This window comes from Rhinolophus hipposideros (assembly GCF_964194185.1).
Source record: "Rhinolophus hipposideros genome assembly, chromosome: 11".
Taxonomy (NCBI): Eukaryota; Metazoa; Chordata; class Mammalia; order Chiroptera; family Rhinolophidae; genus Rhinolophus; species Rhinolophus hipposideros.
Genome location: NC_138057.1, coordinates 8,951,536 through 8,971,206, shown reverse-complemented (window position 1 = coordinate 8,971,206; position 19,671 = coordinate 8,951,536). Strand labels below are relative to the sequence as shown.

General features: G+C 39.1%; 1 protein-coding gene across 4 annotated transcripts in view; it reads right to left on the bottom strand.

Moving 5' to 3' along the window:
- The window catches only part of LOC308504665 (uncharacterized protein), a 44,497-nt gene extending 24,877 nt beyond the window's left edge, over window positions 1-19,620 (bottom strand). For 2 of the 4 annotated variants that reach the window (XR_013994411.1, XM_081065838.1), the window contains exons 1-5: window positions 19,537-19,620; window positions 17,428-17,591; window positions 14,816-14,848; window positions 13,798-13,924; window positions 4,206-4,298 (exon numbers count right to left, since the gene is read on the bottom strand). Coding sequence is in view for 3 of the 4 variants with exons in the window: in XM_081065838.1 (XP_080921964.1) it covers window positions 4,206-4,298; window positions 13,798-13,924; window positions 14,816-14,848; window positions 17,428-17,532 (358 nt within the window). In the remaining variant the exon portion in view is untranslated. Of the gene's footprint in view, window positions 1-4,205; window positions 4,299-13,797; window positions 13,925-14,815; window positions 14,849-17,427; window positions 17,592-19,193; window positions 19,331-19,536 lie in introns of those variants that run through there. The other 2 variants (XM_081065839.1, XM_081065840.1) reach the window with 2 other exon arrangements.
- Between the last annotated feature and the right edge of the window lie 51 nt (window positions 19,621-19,671).

Genomic DNA, 19,671 nt, shown 5'->3' with positions numbered 1-19,671 from the left:
ATCAAAACCAAAATAAGATTATAATGTAACAAATTTCCTCATATTTAAAGAAATAATCCAAAAACCTAAGCTCTGATTCTCCTGGGTGTCATTCTTAAGAACACAAATGCCCAAGAAGCATAAAAGTGACGGGAGGAAAAGGTACCTTTCCACCTGAATGGGATTCATTGCTCTATTCTGGCTTTTATACTTTAGATTTCACTACTGTTGTTCAAAAAGTAAACGTTTTTTGACCAGCAATCCTAAGTATTACGTTTTTAATATGCTCACTCATGGTATAAAAAGCAGTTTTAACACTTCCCCAAATGTAACTCTGCTTTCCATACATTTTTGAACATACCTGGTATCTACCAGTTGTGAGAACCTTAGGATTACATGTTTCAAATTCAACAAAACACTATGCAAGTGGAAAACAAGGATGTCTGCGTTGTGAGTAAAAATTTTCATCTTGAGTTGGTGATATTTGAAATACAGACACCATAACACTGAGGTACAGCCGCCCTAAACGAGGTCATCAGGATGAGATACGAAGGCCTGAATTACAGGGATGGATGTCACAAGCATGGATGGAGTTACTGTACAGAAGAGCAGACAGAGAAGACAGAGCTCAGAGACAAATTAGGAGGAGAAAGAGACGAGGAAACAAAATTTATTCACTAAAATATCCATTATATGCCTATTCCTATTCCTTATTGTGATTGACGTACTAAGGATACAAGGGTATACCACGCCAATGAAATGTGAATAAGCATTCAGGGAAGCACAGACAAAAGTGGGATCAAATCCAAGGAGGGAGTGAGCTCGGGAATCATGATTAGTGCCATCACAGGCAGCAGACAATGTATGGGAGGGAGTAAAGGCCTGTGAAGTTTACAAATGGGATACAAAAGTGGAGATTCTGAAACATTATTTGAAAAGTAAAAAGAGCTGATGAGTGCTTAGGAAAAAAAAGAAACAATGGCATAGATGGACTGACTGCTGGAGAACAAGAGAGCCGCTGTAAATAGTGCGCCGTTGAAGGACAGAGTTAGAAAGTGATCACAAGATCTGAATTCTTCATAGAAACAACACATTTGTGAGGAATGTATATAGCAAGTGTCTCCCACTCATTCCTCTGTTCCTTCCCAGCTTTTAGAACATGGAAACCAAAACAAATGCACATAAATCCTTTCCGTATGAACCCACAGCAAATTGAGTTTTGTGGTAGGGTATAAAGCTGGGGCACAATGCCACTTTTCATATAAATGCCTTTTGCAGCTTTCTACACTGTCATCCGGTTCACGAATCAGTTGTCATTAGAGCATGCATTTGTTACTGGACTCGACTCTGTTTCAAAGCTCTGTAATTATCCCATGCCAGTACCACTCTGTGCTACTTACAAGAGATTTACAATATATCTTTAGTACCTGTTAGAAAAGATCCTACACCATCTCATTCTTCAAGTATGTTTATACAACATGGGTCAAAATTCAGAATTTTATACTGTCCCAATCTACGAACATGATATACCATCCATTTAATTCAATTTCACGTTGCTTAAAAATTTTCAAATATTTCCATATTTTGTGCAGATGTATTCCTAAGTATATTTCCATTGTAACTTCTTACATGATACGTTCTCACTATTACAAGCACAGAATAACTATTACATGGATTTTATTTATTCTTTTCATTCCAAGAACCATATTTCGGCTTTTATTTAATTTATACTATTATGTATTTCCAATTAATCCATTTATACATATATTTTTTAACAAAATTAACTACTTCTGTTTTGCTTAAGTTTTCTCAAAATTCCTTGTTCTTTGAAGTTTCCATTAAGTGATGCTATACCCATACCCCAAAATTGTGCACACTAAAGGGTAATCTCAGCAGGTTTGGTGTTTCACAACCTGCACATTCCAAAGAAACAACTGCTCTCTGACAAAGTCATGGGTGATGACTTGTAAGCCCATTGAACATTCTACCTGATAATAGTGTCTTTACATAGCCGGGGGCTTAGGTCAAAATGAATACTTCAAGCTAACACTGGATTTATGGTTGGGGCCTTGAGCTTCCCTGGACGGGCTACATGCTGAATAAATGAGGTCAATTATGCAGGTGGTCCGGCCCAACATGACCGACCTTGGACACCAAAGCTCGGGTAAATTTCTGTGCGTGACAATACTTCATGTGTGCTGTCATACATCACTGCTGGGAGAATTAAATACTTTCCATACAACTCCACCAGGAGAAGAAAATAAGTTTGCATGCAGTTTCTCTTGGATTCTGCCCTGGGTGACGTTTCCCATTGCTAATTTTATCTGTAACCTTTTGTTATAATAAACTCTAATATAACACCTTTACTGAGTTACCAGAGACCTCCACACACAGGTTCACAAATACATTTTGTACTTTTATAATTTTGATAATCCCTTGATCAAATAGATATTCCAAAAGTTTTATGCATTTTTAATTTAAATATGGGGTATTTTATTCTCATACTGTCTGTAATTTCTAGTTCTATTAAATTAGGTTGCTTTACGAGCTTAATGTTTTCTTCTAACCCAATACAATTATGCTTTGTTAATCCACTGACTCTTCAGAGAAAACTTATACTATATTTTCAGAGTACAGAGCTTAAAAAACACATATCGATTTATATTATCATGTCATAAAATATGCTATTAATATCTAGAGCAGGGATCAACTAACATTTATGTACAGGGCACGATGGTGAATATTTATTTTAGTCATTGTAGGCCACATCATATCAGTCACAACTATTCCGCCATTTTGTTGTACCACAAAACCAGCCATAACAATACGCAAACAATGTATTCAAAAAACTTGTTATTTATAACAACAAATAGCTAGCTGCATTTAGCTCAAGTAACATAACTTACCAACTCTTGACCTAGAATTAGTTGTCGTCCACTGTATCTTGTTTGAAATCCAAGTGGTGTATATGCAAGGTCGGACAATTAAGTTCGTGAACACCTCCTAAAAAACTGCCACATACCTCATTGCTGAATATCACTACTGACCTACAAAGTACTCCCCTTCGGAAGCTATGCACTGACACCAGAGCCTAGTCTACCCATCAAAGCAATTTTGGAACTCTTTTTCTGGAATGGCCATCAAAGGTGTCATAGTACCCTTGATGTCTTGAATGTCATCAAAATGTCTTCCTTTCAATATTTCCTTCATCTTCAGGTAAAGAAAGAAGTCACCAGTGTACAGATAAGGTGAATGTAGGAAAGGCGTTCTGATACCCTTATTTGTTTATTGGCTAAAAACTCCCTCAGAGACAGTGCGGTGTCAGCTTGTGCACTATTGCGATGTAAGAGGTCCTTCAGGACCATTTCTGCACACACCTAGCTCATGCCAAGATTTTCAGTTCAGATTTTCTTGACTGTTTCTCTATCAATGTTTGCTTGGTCTGATATGCTACTCCCAGTAAGCCAACAATTTTGACGCACAATTCAACAAATTTTTGCAATATTTTCATCAGTTCTGCTTGTGACTGGCCAACCTGACTTCTGTTCATGAGTAATGCGTTCTCTCCTCTCACAAAAACGTTGAATCCATTTGTACACTGCTGTTTTCCTCCTGGTATTACCCCCATTAACCTGGACTAACATGTCTCTCATTTCACTTCCCCTCTTGCCAACTTTAACAAGAAATTTAATGTTTGTTCATTGCTCTAATTCTACCTCACACATTCTTGCAACAGCACACAAAAACATGCAACAAGAACAATGTACGACACTCAGCAAGACACCACCACACGTCGACACAAACACGGTTGTGAGGCACTGATATACCGAAATTATGAAACCTTAGTGAGCTGTTTGTACAGTGCTACCAATGTAAGCACATGGTGTCAAGTTCGTGAACTTAACTGTAAGACCTTGTATCTCTTCTCTCTCTTTTGCCGTGCTTTAAAATTCCATTTTAGTTAGCATTATAATCTTCCTCTATATTTAACCTTCTATTGGTTAAATAAAAACTCATTCTTTGATTTCTCAGGTATAAATGATACAGTGTTGCCTAATGCAAAAGATGAAAATAGGTAACGCTGTATCCTTTAAATATACACCCTCCATACCCACATTTTATTGGATCTACTCATATCTAAACTTCCAAAGGTGCCCAATGTTGAACTGATCCCATTTTGGATTTAGTTTTCCAGGGATTCCTTCTACCAGTATTCTAAAACTCACCTGGATAACTCCCATTTAGAAATTTGTCCTCCACTAACAATGGGTCTTCTTGTTCCAACTGGAAGATCACTTCTGGTTTTATAGAACAATACCCTGTAAACGGAAAATAATTTAGAAGATGGTTTCACTTTATGGGCTTTGATGATTCTAAATGCTTAGGAAGATGCAGCTTTAAGAGTGGCACAGAAACAATATTCACTTGACCACTTCTAAGGGGAGGTGTAAGACAGAAATATTTTCAGCTGCTCAAAGGACATCTCCTTAAACCCCTAAATCACAAGCCTCAATAACATTAAATTCTAATAAAGGTTCATATTTAGTAGCTACAGTGAGAGAGAGAGAGAGAGAGAGAGCTATGGATATCTACAGAAGGGTCCTTTCAATCTTTGATTGGATACTAATTTGTGGTCACATCTGCGGAAACTACCTAGGGGTGGGGAATTACCATAAAAAAGTAGAATGAAAAATCGCCAAGGCACATACAAAAGTGGGAAGTTTCTGTTTCCAGAGTAGAGAGGCAAAGAATCCTCAGTAGGATTCCTCATCAGCAACCATAAAGGTCACAAGGTAGTGGGGTGATGATATACTCTTAACTACTCAAAGGAAAGGACTATCAGCCAAGAATCCAGGAAAATGATCTTTTAAGGTAAACATCGAGTGAAAATATTTCCAGATGAACAAAAATTGAGAGTTGTTTGCTGCTAGTAAATTCGCATGACAAGATACAATAAAGAAAGTTGTCTTGACTGATTTAAAAAGTAATTGTGTACAATGAGTACACGTGTCCAATGTTGGGTTTCTAACACACACACACGTGCTTTTATCTTTCCAAGAAAACCATAAAAGAGGTAGGAGGGAGTCAAGCTATACTAGAATAAGGAAATAATACCGAATCATAACACAAATGCACAATAAAAAATGAAGAGAAACAAAAATTAACAACATAAAATATATATCACAAAACATAACCCCTAACAATACCACAAAAGAGGGTGTAGGAAGAAGAAAGTAACATAGGAGGAACGTGTCTATACATCTCTAAAATTAAGTTAACTTGATGTAGATCTGGTTAGTGCAGCTGTATATGGTATACACTAAAGGAATAACTAATTAAATGGACTCTCAAAAAATGTTGTGAATAAAATCATTACAATAAAATGTTACATGAAAAAATTTTCACGTACTACAAAAGAATAGAGAAATAGACGAGAAAAATACAAGACACATGTAGAAAACAAAATGCAAAATGGCGTACAAATATCCAACCGTATAAGAAATACCATTACATGTGAGCAAACTAAACCATACAGACAAAAAGCAGAGACTGTCAGATTGATTAGGGAAAAAAAAGAGAAAAAACAACCTCCAACTGTATTCAACTATATGCGGTCTAAGGAAAAACACATTAAATCAATGATACAACGATGTTGAAAATAAGAGGTGGCAAGAGATATTCCACGCAAACAGCTACCATAGGAAAGCTATAGTAATATGAAACAAAATACACTGTAAAATACGTTCTTAGAGATAAAAAGACATTAATATTTATAATGGCAAAAGGGAAAATCCATCATGAAGATATTGTAACAATTATAAACACATACACATCCAATAATTGAGCTCCAAAATACATAAAGTTAAAAGTGGCAAGTGAAAGGAAACATAAACTATGAAACATAATAGATGGACATTTCACTGTCACGCTCAATACGGAGAGAGCAGCTAGGTACAAAATAGAGGATTTGAACAGAAGTATCAGCCAACTAAACCTAACAGACATATATATACAACACACCTCACATAACAGGAGCAAAATTCAAATTCTTCTAAACTGCACATAAAACAGTCTCCATGGTTTTAGGCACAAAACAAACTTCAATAAATTTAAAACTACAGAAATAATACAAAGTATCTTTCCTGGCCCAATAGAATGAAATCAGAAATCAGTAATGGAAAGAAATTTGAGCAATGCACGAATATGTAAAATTAAACACCAGTATCCTAAATAACTAATGCATTGAAGAGGAAATTGCAAAAGAAATTGAAAATACTTTCTGGTGACAGAAAGAGAAGGCACAACATACCAAACTAGCAGTATGAAGCAAAATCAGTTTTTAAAGGGAAATTTATGGCTATAAACAACTCTATAGTTGACTCTTCAACAATGCAGGTGTTGGGGTGCCGACCCGTGAGCAGGTGAAAATCCACATATAAATTCTGACTCCTGAAAAACTCAGTCATAACTCGTACACATGGAGGGTTGGCTCCAGGATGATCCCATCCCATGGACACTAACATCTACAGCTGCTCAAGTCCCTTATATAAAATAACATGAAACAACGCATACCGTCTGCCCTCGGCATCCATGGACTGCGAACCACAGACTCAAAATACTGTTTTCAATCTACACTTGGTTGAATCTGTAAATGCAAAACCCAGGGATGTGCAGGGCCAAATGTATATTTATAGAAACAATATATGTGTATAAGTGGACCCGAGCAGTTCAAACTCACGTTGTTCACGGGTCAAGTATATTAAGAAAGAAGATCTGAAATCCACAACCTAACGCTTACATCTTCATGCAAAGGAAAAACAACTACAAACTAAACCTAAAGCAAGCAAAGGAAACAAACACTGAAGACTGGATTAGAAATTCATGAAAGAAAGGATACAAAATCAAAGTAACCACAGTTGGTTCTTTGAAAAGATCAGCAAAACTGACAAATCTTTACCTAGATTAACCAGAGAATAAAGGGAGAAGATGCAAATTATTAAAATCAGAAATGAAGAAGATGACATTGCTATTGACTATACAGAAATAAAAAATGAGTTTAAAGGAATATTAGGAATAAATGTATAGCAATATATTAAACAACTTAATAAAAGGGACAAATTCCCGGAAAGACACAAACTATAGAAACTAAGTCAAGAAGAAGTAGTAACTCTGAACGGATTATCACAAGAGACTGACTCAGTACCCAAAACACTATCCGCAAAGAAAAGCCTATGCCCATATGATTTACAGCTGAATTCTACCAAACACATAAAGAACCAATAATACCAATTCTTTACAAACTCTTCCAAATGACAGAAAAGGGAATACTTCCTATCTCATTGAATGAGGCCAACATTACCTTGACACCAAAACCAGATAAAGACATCACAAAAAAACTACAGACCGATACCTCTTATGAATACAGAAGCAAAATTCCCCATCAAAATACTAGCAAACTGAATCTAGACACATATTCAATGTATCATGCACCATGACCAAGTGGGACTTATCCCAAGTATGCAAGGCGGGTGTAACATCCAAAAATCCAGCAATGTAATTCACCGTATCAATAGATTGCAAACCACACGATCATCTTCATAGACAGAAAAAGCATTATGACAAAACTCAACACTCTGTCATGATAAAAGTGCTGAACAAACTAGGAACAGAATGGAACTTCTTCCATCTGATAACGAGTATCTAAGAAAACCCCACAGCTAGCATCACAGTTCATGATCAGAACCTGGAGCTTCCCCACTAATATTAGAAGACAGGCTGATCATTCTGAACAACTCTATTCACTATTGTACTGGAGGTTCTAGCTGGGTCAATTATGCTACAAAAAGAAAAGTTATCCAGATAGGGAAGGAGGAAGGGAGGAAGGGAGGGAGGGAGGGAGGGAGGGAGGGAGGGAGGGAGGGAGGCAGGGAGGGGGGGAAGGAAGCAAAGAAGGAAAGGAGGGAAGATTGATTCACAAATTAAAGTATCTTATGTAGAAAGAATTCAAAGGGCTGTTAGAAGTCAAAAATCAATAATGGAGTCAGACTTCATTACAATTCACATCTGATGTTTGATGACTGAGAGGTGCCATGTTCCCCTCAATTGGATTTGAATTCATGAGCTAATATGGCACTCTGAGGACTGCAGCATGAGATTGTAAAGAAAGTAAAAGATTTTTATTCAAGAACCCAGTGCTGTGTATTTTGAGAAGTGACATTAAGTGCTTTGGTTATCATCGATGACATCAAGCACTTCAAAGGAGTGTCTTAACGACGCCTTGTATGTGGTTAAGATCTCGCGTGCAAAGACTGGGTGCAATGGCATAACTGAGGGGTGGGTTCACTGAGTTCCATTTATCAAGCTAATGAAGCGTAAGTGTCAGACATGTAATTTCATTACGTTACTTGGGGCAGTAGGCCCATGATGCACTACAATGGGTGCTGTGTGAACACAGTGAGGTTGGTTAAGGCAATAATTCCAATGGTTCTGGTGAAGCATAACTATTTGTCCTCTATACACCTGCCCTTACAGAAAGCATCCTGTTAAAAGTCACAGGAATCCCCATGTTAACTGTCATTTCATCTCCACTATGGATTAACGACAGGATATTTGCCAATTTGTCAATCTGTATATCTCAGCAGATGTTAATTAACAATATGTATTTGAGGCGTAAAAGGAAGTTGGTACTTTTTTTTTTATATTAGTATATCTTGGACTTCCAACTGGGTTAGTTTGCAGACTTCATTTCCAACATTTTGTTTCCTGCCTCTGTAACTATGCAAGATTGGGATGTTTTGTAGTGATTACCTGCTTACCAGGACACAAAAAAGTTTGTTGCTCACATATTGAGGCAATCAGGAGAAAGCAGGGTAGGCACCCAAGACAGAAGGAAAACAGTTTGAAGGAAGGAACTAGTGGCCCTGGATTTACTGCGGTCAGAGGATGCAGCCAGAGTGAGAGTTGCTATTTACTACGTTGGTGCAAAGTAACTGCCGTTTTTGCAATTATTGTTAACCTTTTAAACTGCAATTACTTTTGCACCAACTTAATATAACTGACAAGTTATAATAAGCCAGGATTTGCATGGTTTAAATGGACTGATTTAAGCCAAGCTAGGAAGGGGCGGATTTCATGATTATCCCGCCCAGATGTGGAGACAGGACGGAGGACATGAGGCTTGCCAGCTATCATAGCTAGACATCAAAAATGCACACAAACTATTTGCTAAGGAAATTCCAAACAAAATTAGCCCCAATAAAGACACACCCAGACATAAAACAGTCACACATCTAAAAACTAAAGAAAAATAAAAAAATTTTGAAAGCAGCAAAGCAAAAGTAACCTTAAATATAGGGAAAAACAATTGGAACAGTGCCATCTCATGACAAAGCACAAGGGCTATAGGAAAGTGGCACAATGATCCAAGTGCTAAAAACTCTTAACCCAAAATTCAAAATGCAGTGAAAATACCATCAGGAATGAAGTGTAATCAAAACATTCTCAGATGAAGAAAAATGTACACATTTATTACCAGCGAGACTAACCTAAAAGAATAGCTACAAAAATTCTTTCACAGATTTAAATGTCTAGGGATCTTAAACTATCAGGAAAAAAAGTGAACAAGACAACAAGTAAAAAATATTAAGTATAGAGGTCCTCTCATACCCATAGGAGATAGGTTCAAGAACCTCCAGTGGGTGCCTGAAACTGCAGACAGCACCAAACCCTGTAAATAGTATGATCTTCCTATACATACATACGCATGACAAAGTTTAATTTTTAAAATAGGCACAGAAACATATTAACAATAACATAATAAAAGAGAACAATTGTAAGAATAAACTATAATAAAAGTTATGTGAATGTGGTCTCTCTCTGCAGGCAACCTAGCACAAATTTCTCCTCGACAAAATCACAGATAGAAGATTTGTTCTTACTGTATACATCGTAGCAACTTCAGCATGAGTTATTTTTTTCTTATGAGGTCAAGAATGTTTACCTTTTCACTTAAACGAAGCACTTTACGGCTTGTCCTTGGCATATCCGAATTGTCAGCCACTACTCCTGCGCGTTAGGTCATTATGAAGTAAAACAAGGATGACTCGAACACAAACACTGCAACACCCTGACAGTCGATCTCATAACCGAGATGGCTACAAAGTGACAGTAGCGTACTGTGTGGATACACTGGACAAAGGAATGATTTATGTCCCACACAGAACAGCCAACATTTATTTCATCGCACTACTTACTCAGAATAATGCACAAGTTAAAACTTATAGTTTGTTTCTGGAATTTTTCCATTGGATCTGTGCAGACCTCGGTTGACCGCAAGTAACTAAAACCATGGAAAGCAAAACCATGGATGAGGGGGGACTACGCTATATGCAACAGGTATTCCTTCTCTTACGTTTCTAAACTCTTTCATGGAGGAAGCATCATTATAACTGTCTGATATAGTTATGAGTATGTGGAGAGAAAATGTTTGACAAAGTTACATTATAAATTAGGGAAGGTAAAAGGAGGTACACTTCAGTCAAACTCATAAAATATGAAAGCTAGCAGCCTGTGGTAAGTTATATAATATGGAATTCGTAGAGAAAGCACTAAAAAGAACTACACAAAAACCTCAAAGACACTATGGGCAGATCAAAATGGAATTCTGTAAAATTCTGAAGTAGCCCACAGGAAGAAAAAATAAAGAAGTAGAAGAAAATGATAAACAGCAGACAAACTGGAATTTGTAGTTGTAAATTAGAGGCCGTTTACATTACCATCAACTTAATACAACTTAATACATTTAACAAAATATGTGTAAAACATACGCAGAGCTACAACTCATTGCAAACAAAAAAGGTAAAGACCTAAATAAAAGGGAGAGATACACTATCACTCAATGTATCAGAAGATCCATATTATTAATACATAAATCCTTCTGGACCATTCTGAAGACTCAAGAATATATCAACCAGAATTCCAAGCAAAAGTCTTGAAGAAATTGACTTGAAATTCTAAAAATTATATGGAAATGACAAAGAATGTATAGTCAAAATAATTATCAAATTGAAAACATATTTGGAGGACCAAATCCTCCTTATTTGTTAACTTTCCAGACAGTTACAGAATCAAGAAGGTGCGTTTCAGACTCATAGAACCATTAAACAGAATAGAGTCCAGGTACAGAACTACAGACATATGGTCAATTTGTTTTTGACAAAGAACCAAAGCCAACTCAATGGAAAACTAATAAACCTTCCAGCAAATGGTGTGACTAGAACTCGACACAGATGTAGAAAAGAGAACCACAACTCTTATTTCACAGCACATAAAAGAAAATCACTGGCAGTGACTCAAAGTCCTATATGTAAAATTATAACACATCTTCAAGAAACCAAGGAAGGAAATTTTAGTGACCTTGGAATCAGGTAAAAAAATATTCAAAAAGACACAAAACCCATGAAATATAACAAACAATGAAAAAAACATGAAAAAAACAAACGATATCTTAAAAAACAAAAAATTCTGCTGCTCCAAGACACTGTTAAGAAGAAAAATCAACAGATATGCAGAAAACTTAGCAAAATATTTTCTAACCATGGTCTTATGTAAAGATTATATAAAGAACTCTGTCAATTCAATGTAAGTCTTTAAAAGAAACAGTCTTGAAAAATGGGCTAAATATTTGAACAGACTTCCAGAAACAAAATCCTCCATGCATGGCCAAAAAGTGAAATAAAGAATTGGAGAGAAATTCTTCCATGGATTGGAAGATCAACATCGTTAAAATGGCCATATTACCCAAAGCAATATGATGACTTCATGCAATCTCCATCAAAACCCCAATGGCATTTTTTCAAAGAAAAGGAAGAAAAAAATCATCAGATTTGTATGGAACCACAAAAGATCCTGAATAACCACACAATCCTGAAAAAAAAGGACAAAGCTGGAGGGTCATACCTCCTGACTTCAAATTATACTACAAAGAGACAATAATCAAAACCACATGTTATTGGCAGAAAAACAGACACACAGACCAACGGAACAGAAATGAGAGCCTACAAATAAACCCACATACATACTGGCAAATAATTTTCAATACAGGAGCCAAAAACATACCGTTAAGCAAAGAAAGTCTCTTCGATAAATGGTGCTGGGAAAATTGGAAAGCCACATGCAAAAGAAGGAAAGCAGATTACTACGATATCTGTCACCGTACACCGAAACTCACTCAAAATGGATCAAAGACCTAAATACAAGACATGAAAAAATAAAATACATGGAACAAATCATTGGTATTAAACTCACGGAACTGGTCTCACAGAGGATTTTATGAGTTTCATCTCAGAGGCAAGGGAAGTAAAAGCAAAAATAAATGAATGGGGCTGTATCAAACTCAAAAGCTTTTGCACAGCAAAAAAAAACCATCAATAAAACAAAGAGGAAACCAACCAAATCAGACAAGATATTTGCAAACAACGCCTATCATAGAGGGGCCAAATACAAAATATATAAGGAACTCACCTAACTCAACGACAACGACAAAAATCAAACAATCCAATTATGGGCTGCCCGGTTAGATCAATTAGTTAGGGCACGGTGTTAATAACACCAAGGTTGCTGGTTCGATCCCCGCATGGGTCACTGTGAACTGCGCCCTCCAAAACAAATGGGCAGAGGACCGAAACAGACACTCATTCCAAGAAGACAAACAAACGGCCACCAGATACATGGAAAAGATGCTCAACTTTACTAGCTAAAGGGAAATGCAAATCGAAACCGCAATGAGATAGCATCTCACACCTGTGTGAATGGCTATTATCAACAAGACAAGTCTTTGAAAGTGTTGGAGAGGCTGTGGGGCAAAAAGGAACTCTCATACACTCCTGGTGGGTATGCAAATAGGAACAGCCACTATGGGAAACAGTATGGAGGTCGCACAAAAATTAAGAATAGAATTACCATGTGACTCAGCAATCTCTCTTCTCACTGTCTACCCAAAAAAATCTGAAAACATTTACCCATAAAGATATATGTACCCTTATGTTTACTGCAGCATTATTCACAGTGGTCAAGACGTTGAAACAAACAGAGGATCCTTCAAGAGCTGATTGGATAAAGACCTAGTACCTACATGCAAAAGATTACTTGGCCACGACATAAGTTAGACGGAAAAAGTCGAGAATCATATGATTTCACTCATATGTGGGTTATGAAACTGAAAACAAAACCAAAGACAAACAGACAAAAACTCATTCACAGATAACAGTATGGTGATTACCAGAGGGAAAGGCTAGAAAGAAAAGTGTCAATGAAGAAGCAAATATCTGCTGATAGAAGATTTGACTTTGGGTGGTGAACACACAAACCAATATACAATTATGCATCATAGACCAGTACCCTTGAAACTTATATCACTTTATTAAAAATGTCACATCAATAATTTAATAAAATTTAAGAAAGAGCCAAGTAAAAGAAGAAAGAAAAATGTGTAAATAATGTACGATGTACATAACATTCTAGAAAGGCAAAACTATTGGGATGAAAATACACCAGTGCTTCACAGGGGGCGAGGAGGGGAGAGAAAAATAACCGCAAAGAGCTACAAGGGATGTTTTTGGGGTGAGAAAAGTATTTTATATCATTATTTTGGTGGTAGTAATCACCTATAAACATTTCCAAACTCAGCACTTTATACACTGAACATTACTGACATTTAATTTCTGTTAATTACACCCCAATACAAGTAATTTCAATATGAAGGAGAGAAGGAAAACAGAATTGCATTAGAGAGAGAATTAGGTGGTCAGGTCTGCTCACCCACGGAGACGAGGTGGCTGTAGATCTCCAGCATGACATCTCTGTAGAGGGCCCGCTGAGCAGCGCCCAGGTGCTGCCACTCCTTCTGGGTAAATTCTACAGTCACATCCTTGAAGGACACTGAGGCCTGTAACAGCAAATTTCTTACTAATCACAAGGGTTCAGAAACAGGTGACATGGCAAATACCTTTGCAAACTAATTTCTATCAGAATTATTGTTAAGAATTTAAAAGAAAATTTTATAAAGGACGCCTATGATGGCCTATCATTGTCTTACACTCTGAGGGTGCTCACATAATTGGAACAAATATATTCTCGTACCCAGATGTATTTGTATTTATTTCTAAATTATATACCACAGACTGTCAGTTAATATACTAATGATAAAGTTTAGTGACTTGTCTTTTAGATACAGTTTTATAACTAGGCTTCCTGTCATCTTTTCCTGTGCCCTAGTGAACTGTCCTGAGCACTCTCTAGGGTACACACACCCTCTTGGAGTTCTCTGCTGGGGTAACAAGTGACCAACGAGACACGACCAGATATAGCCTTTACGGGTAAGCCCTGGAGGTCATACGGATCATGAGACTTGAGACTTGGCCATCAGACACAATGCTGCACAAGCGCGGAGAAAGTTTTATTTAGGAAAATAGAGGAAACCAATTAAAGAACCTCGAGGGCGTTACGCAAAGTAAAATAAGAAAGACAAATACCAGATCATCTTTCGAAAAGAAGGATGGACAATTATTTAGGGAATTGTTGCAACAATGTTGCTACCCTTTTTTTAATTCAGAGAGATTGTACCTTATGAATTTGTACCACCTGGACAAACACTTAACCAAGTTTACTATTTGGAAGTGCTGAAAAGGCTGCGTGAAAACAATTCCATCATCTGACCTTTCCTCCAACAATTCATGGCTCTTGCATCACAACAATGTACCAACTCACAGGGAACTGCGTGTGAGGGAGTTTTTAGCCATTAAATAAATAATTGTATAGGAAATCCCTTCCTACTCACCTGGTCCGGCCCCCAAGGATTTCTTTCTTTACCCTAACATAAAGGAAATAGTGAAAGGAAGACATTTAGATGACACACAGGACATCAAGTGTAGTATGAAAACAGCTCTGATGGGCATTCCAAAAAAGATTTCCAAAATTGCTTTGAAGGGTAGACTAGGTGCTGGCATAGGTGCATAGCTCCTGAAGGGAAGTACTTCAAAGGCAGTGATACAGTGGTACCTGGGTTTTCGAACATAATTCGTTCCGGAAGACCTTGAGAGTTCTGAAACGTTCGAAAACCGCCTCACGGTTTGCCCACAGAAAGTAATAAAAACTGGATTAATCCATTCCAGACTTTTTAAATCAACCCCTAAAACAGCAATTTAGCATCAATTTTACTAGGTAATGATACCATAGATCCATAAAATTTACAGCATTCATAAACCGAAATGTTCGTCAACGGTGACGTTTGAAAACTGAGATACTACTGTATTCAGGAATGAAGTATGAAGCACTTTTTCTAGAATGAGTTCGTTAACTGTCAGACCTTGCATCAGTGGAAACTACAAAGAAACAAAAAAACACCTAAGTTCATACTGACAACAGATTGGTGATTACCAGAAGTAAAGCATGAGGGGTAGAGAAATGGATGAACTGTTTTCGGTTTTTTAGTACTAACGCCATTTCTGAATTAGGGTATTTTCAACTTACAGTGGGTTTATCAGGATGTAACCCCGTAATAAGCAGATGATCATCTACATAGATGGGTCTCTGCCCCTGGTTCCTGCCACAGGGATCCTAACACCCTTGTAAGTGCCTAAGTGATAAGAGCGCCTGGAGAATGGTCTGTTTTAATGAGGTGACTGTGGGTGGGCTCCAGGATGGGCACAATCACCACAGAGACTAGGCCATAATCGGAAGCTTGGACTTTTCAGCCCTGCCTCCCATTTACGTAGGGAGAAGAGAGAGGCTCAAAATAAAGTTAAGAATTGATCATGCCAAATGATGACTAGTCCATAAAAACCCTAAAGTACATATTTGGAGAACCTCTATGTTGGGTTGGTGAACATAACAGTAATGTATAAGGAGAGGCATGCACCCCAATTCCATGGGGACAGACGCTGCTGTGCTCAGGACACTCCCCCTATGTATCTCTTCATCTGGCTGTTCATACATATAGGTATGTATCCTATACCGTGTCTTTAATAAACCGATAATTGCCTTTCCCTCAGTTCTGTGAGCTGCTCTAGCAAATTAATCAAACCCACGGAGCGGGTCCTGGGAACCTCAGATGTAAAACCCAAGGTCAGAAGCACAGGTTACAACTGGGAAATGCAGTTGGTACGTGCAGTGAGGTGGGAGCAGTCCTGTAGAACTGAGCCCTTTACCTGTGGGATCTCAGGCTATCTCCAGGCAGATGGTGTCTGATGAATTAAACTGTAAGACATCTGGCTGGTGTTGCAGACACTTACTTGGGGGGGAACAAACCCCACACACTTGGTGACCAGAAGTGTCAGAAGTAACGTATCCTGTGTGAGTAGCAAAGGAGATACAGAAGGGAAAACTGCTGGGTTTCTCTAAATCACCCATGAGCTGAGGTAGAAGAACTACAGGAAGGGGATGGGCAGAGGGTCACAGTGAGGCAGATATTCTTCATTTACACTTAAGAGATCTACCAACGTAGAGATGGAACTATACACTGTGGTGTTGGTTGCATGATTTTGGAACATAAAAGGAAGGTCTAAAATTGATGTATAGAGTCACTACAACCACACACAAAATTAGAGCACAGTTTGAAGATACAAAGGTATACACTAAAACTTTCATGAAGAGGTAAAGGATTTACACGATCCAATACAATTATGAAAAAGCACAAGTTTGGGAAATTCACAATACCAATTTCAAGACTTATATGAAGGCAACAGTAATCAAGGAAGTATAGTATTAGCAAAAGGACAGACACACATCAACAGAAGAGAATAATGACTCGAGAAACAGAACCACAAACAATATAAAATCAAATGATTCCCCACAAAAGTGTCAAAGCAATCAACATGCAATTTGCATGAAATAAAATACTGGGAGAAAAACATTCAACAAAGGAGACAAAAGGATGAGAGTCACATTCTTTTTATGAGACTAATATAAGCATAACACCAAAATTGGATGGAAACATGGGAAAAGGAAATGATACGCTCACTTAACTGTGATACAGATACTCATATATAAGTAGAAGCAGAAATATCCCAACCAACTCATCAGCAAGTAGGGTGTATACAGGAAATCAGCCATGAATTAATATTAGAAAATTCATTTTGCTACTCACGATCTGTATACTTTAAAAGAAATAAGCTATAGCTATATTGTAATGGATACACAAAAAGTATTTCATATAATTCAAAGTAAATTCATGACTAAATTAAAATCTAAACAAAGCGGCAATTACATAGAATATACGAATCAAAGGTTATCTACCAAGAGCCACTGCAAACATCAGAGCTAATGCTAAAACTGTGTATTTTCTCTGAAGACTGGCTTTATTTATAATTCTCTTTTGCATTGAATATACGGACACTTATGAACCTCATAAATCCATCACAATGCAAAGTGGAAAATGAACAAAGTGCTCACCTGAGATGCGTTCATTCTGCTGCTCTGGGGAGACTGTAGAGAACTGGAGAGGTTCGACTGGGAGGCCAAGGAAGGACGTGCAGGGGTAGCACCATCTGTGCACATGAGACGGGAAGTGGACACGTCGACTAAACCGTACAACTTTTCATTGACTCAACTTCTCTCTGGATAAAAAACAATGTATTTGATTTCCTGAACGATTAACATAAACAACTCAGTTACATTAAAGTACATACAGGATAAGGCACTGCTCTTTCCCTAATATTTACATAAAATACTCAGGCTGCATCATTTAAGTTTTTTCCAATTACCACTGCTTACATCTCCAAGGACAAAATCCTCAGAAAGCCCAGTAAAAGGAGTATAGAGGGTTTGAAGGCAACAATATTTTATTGTAGTTTTAACTGGATTATATTTTCTCAAATGGCCCTTTTTATAACATATTTTTGTTGACCTCCCTGTGAGAGAGTGAACTATAGTTGTTTTCCTCCTGGTTCTGTCACAAACTGCCTGACCCTTGAAACTCTCTGGTCCAATTTCTTTAAAGCTTTCAAGAGTCAGAAGTAGATCACCATGGAAATCCCTCATCAACCATCGTTTTGGGATTCTCTGAGGTCAGGACAAGTCAATAATGTCACATGGGCACGTGAGAGAGCAGCACAGTGTGGTAAGAGTGAAATACAGGGGGCCACTGAGCAACATTGGGGACAGAATTTCCATCGTGCCTCTGGCTGCCCCTTACCCCAGACCTCACCCTCACAAGGTCTCCCACAAAATGACCTTCCCTGGGCAGCGCACCCATGAACCACCCCAGCTCACCCCTATCTCAAAGCTGACCCAAATTCTCCACTGTCACACCAGTGTGGTGGCCACAGCACATGACAGTATCTCCAAATCTGGCCAAAGGAATCAAGAACTTCTGACCATGCACATTTAGGCCATGTTGTTTCCCGTGTTCTTTTGCCTCAGCTCTGAAGCTCCGGTGAGGAGAGTGAGAACAGGGCTGTTCTCTCCCAGGGAACATTCCTGCTCCTGAAGCCCTCCCGCTTCCTACATCACAGGAGCTGCTTTGTTCTAAAATAAGTGCTTCCCACAATCTGGGACCTGGCTCTGGGAAACAAATTCACGTTAGGGCCACAAACCTGACCCTCTTGGAATGCCTAAGATTTCAGACTAAAAACACAGACAACCTGCCAGTGCAGGAGGAGCGAGGAGCCCCTGTCTGACCTAAGGATTCCGATGAGACACCAGAAATCCCGGAGGCACTGACAGCGCTGGGAGTCCATTCACGTTCACTTCCGGTTTTACCCCTAAGTATGCAGGGGCAGGTCACTCTGCTAAGTGCTGTGAAAGGTGTGATGATGGTTTTAGGTAGGCGCGGCAGTTAGATGTAGCCTGAGATTTGAAGCACATCTGCTCCTAATTCGAGCTTGTGAGCTGAGCAATACGCTCCACCAGCCGCAGCCTCGGTTGCTTTCTTTTATTCTAATGCGGATGGTTAGGCCTACCTCATGCATTGATGTGAGGTTTACAAAAGGCACCCAGCGAAGAGAAAGACCTAAGTACCTCCCGAATATAATGGCCGTTGCCATTTACTCAGTTGACTATTTGCTTTAGAAGCGAGAACTTCTCTCTCAAAACGCAATTATTTTTCCATGAGAAACCGGACTGACGCAGGTTCCTTCTGTCGGCCCTGCCCACAGGTGACAGAGCTGGACTCTTCCCGGGCGTCTCAGCCCCAGAGCGCGTCTCTCACGCACACTCACCGCCCGCGCTGTCTGGCTCTCACGGGCCCATTATAAACGCGCTTTCCCCTCCTGCCGCTAAACCCGGGTTTTCTCCCGTCCGGCGGCTGGCGGGCCGCGCACAAGGTCCCCGCACCCCGGCCCGCACCGGGCACCTGCTCCTGACCGGGCTCAGTCCCATCGGCGCCCCGGGAACCCGAAGGGCCGGGTCCCCCCAACAGGTCCCGGCGGGCTCTGCACTGAAGACCCCGCCTGGGGGGTTCCCGGGTCCTCCCGTTCCCTCCTCCACAGACACAAGGCCCCCACGCGCTTCAGGCTGGCCTCCAGGTCTGTGCCCTGATTCCCCACCACCCCCGCGCTCTACCTGCGAACCCCCGAGCCCACGCGGAAGACCAGCTGTACCAGGCGCTGCCCGCGTGACCAAGGGCCATGCGGAAGTCGGGAGGCGGGACTAGCGCTGTACAGGAGCCGACAGAGGCCAGAAGACCCCTTCCCAGGG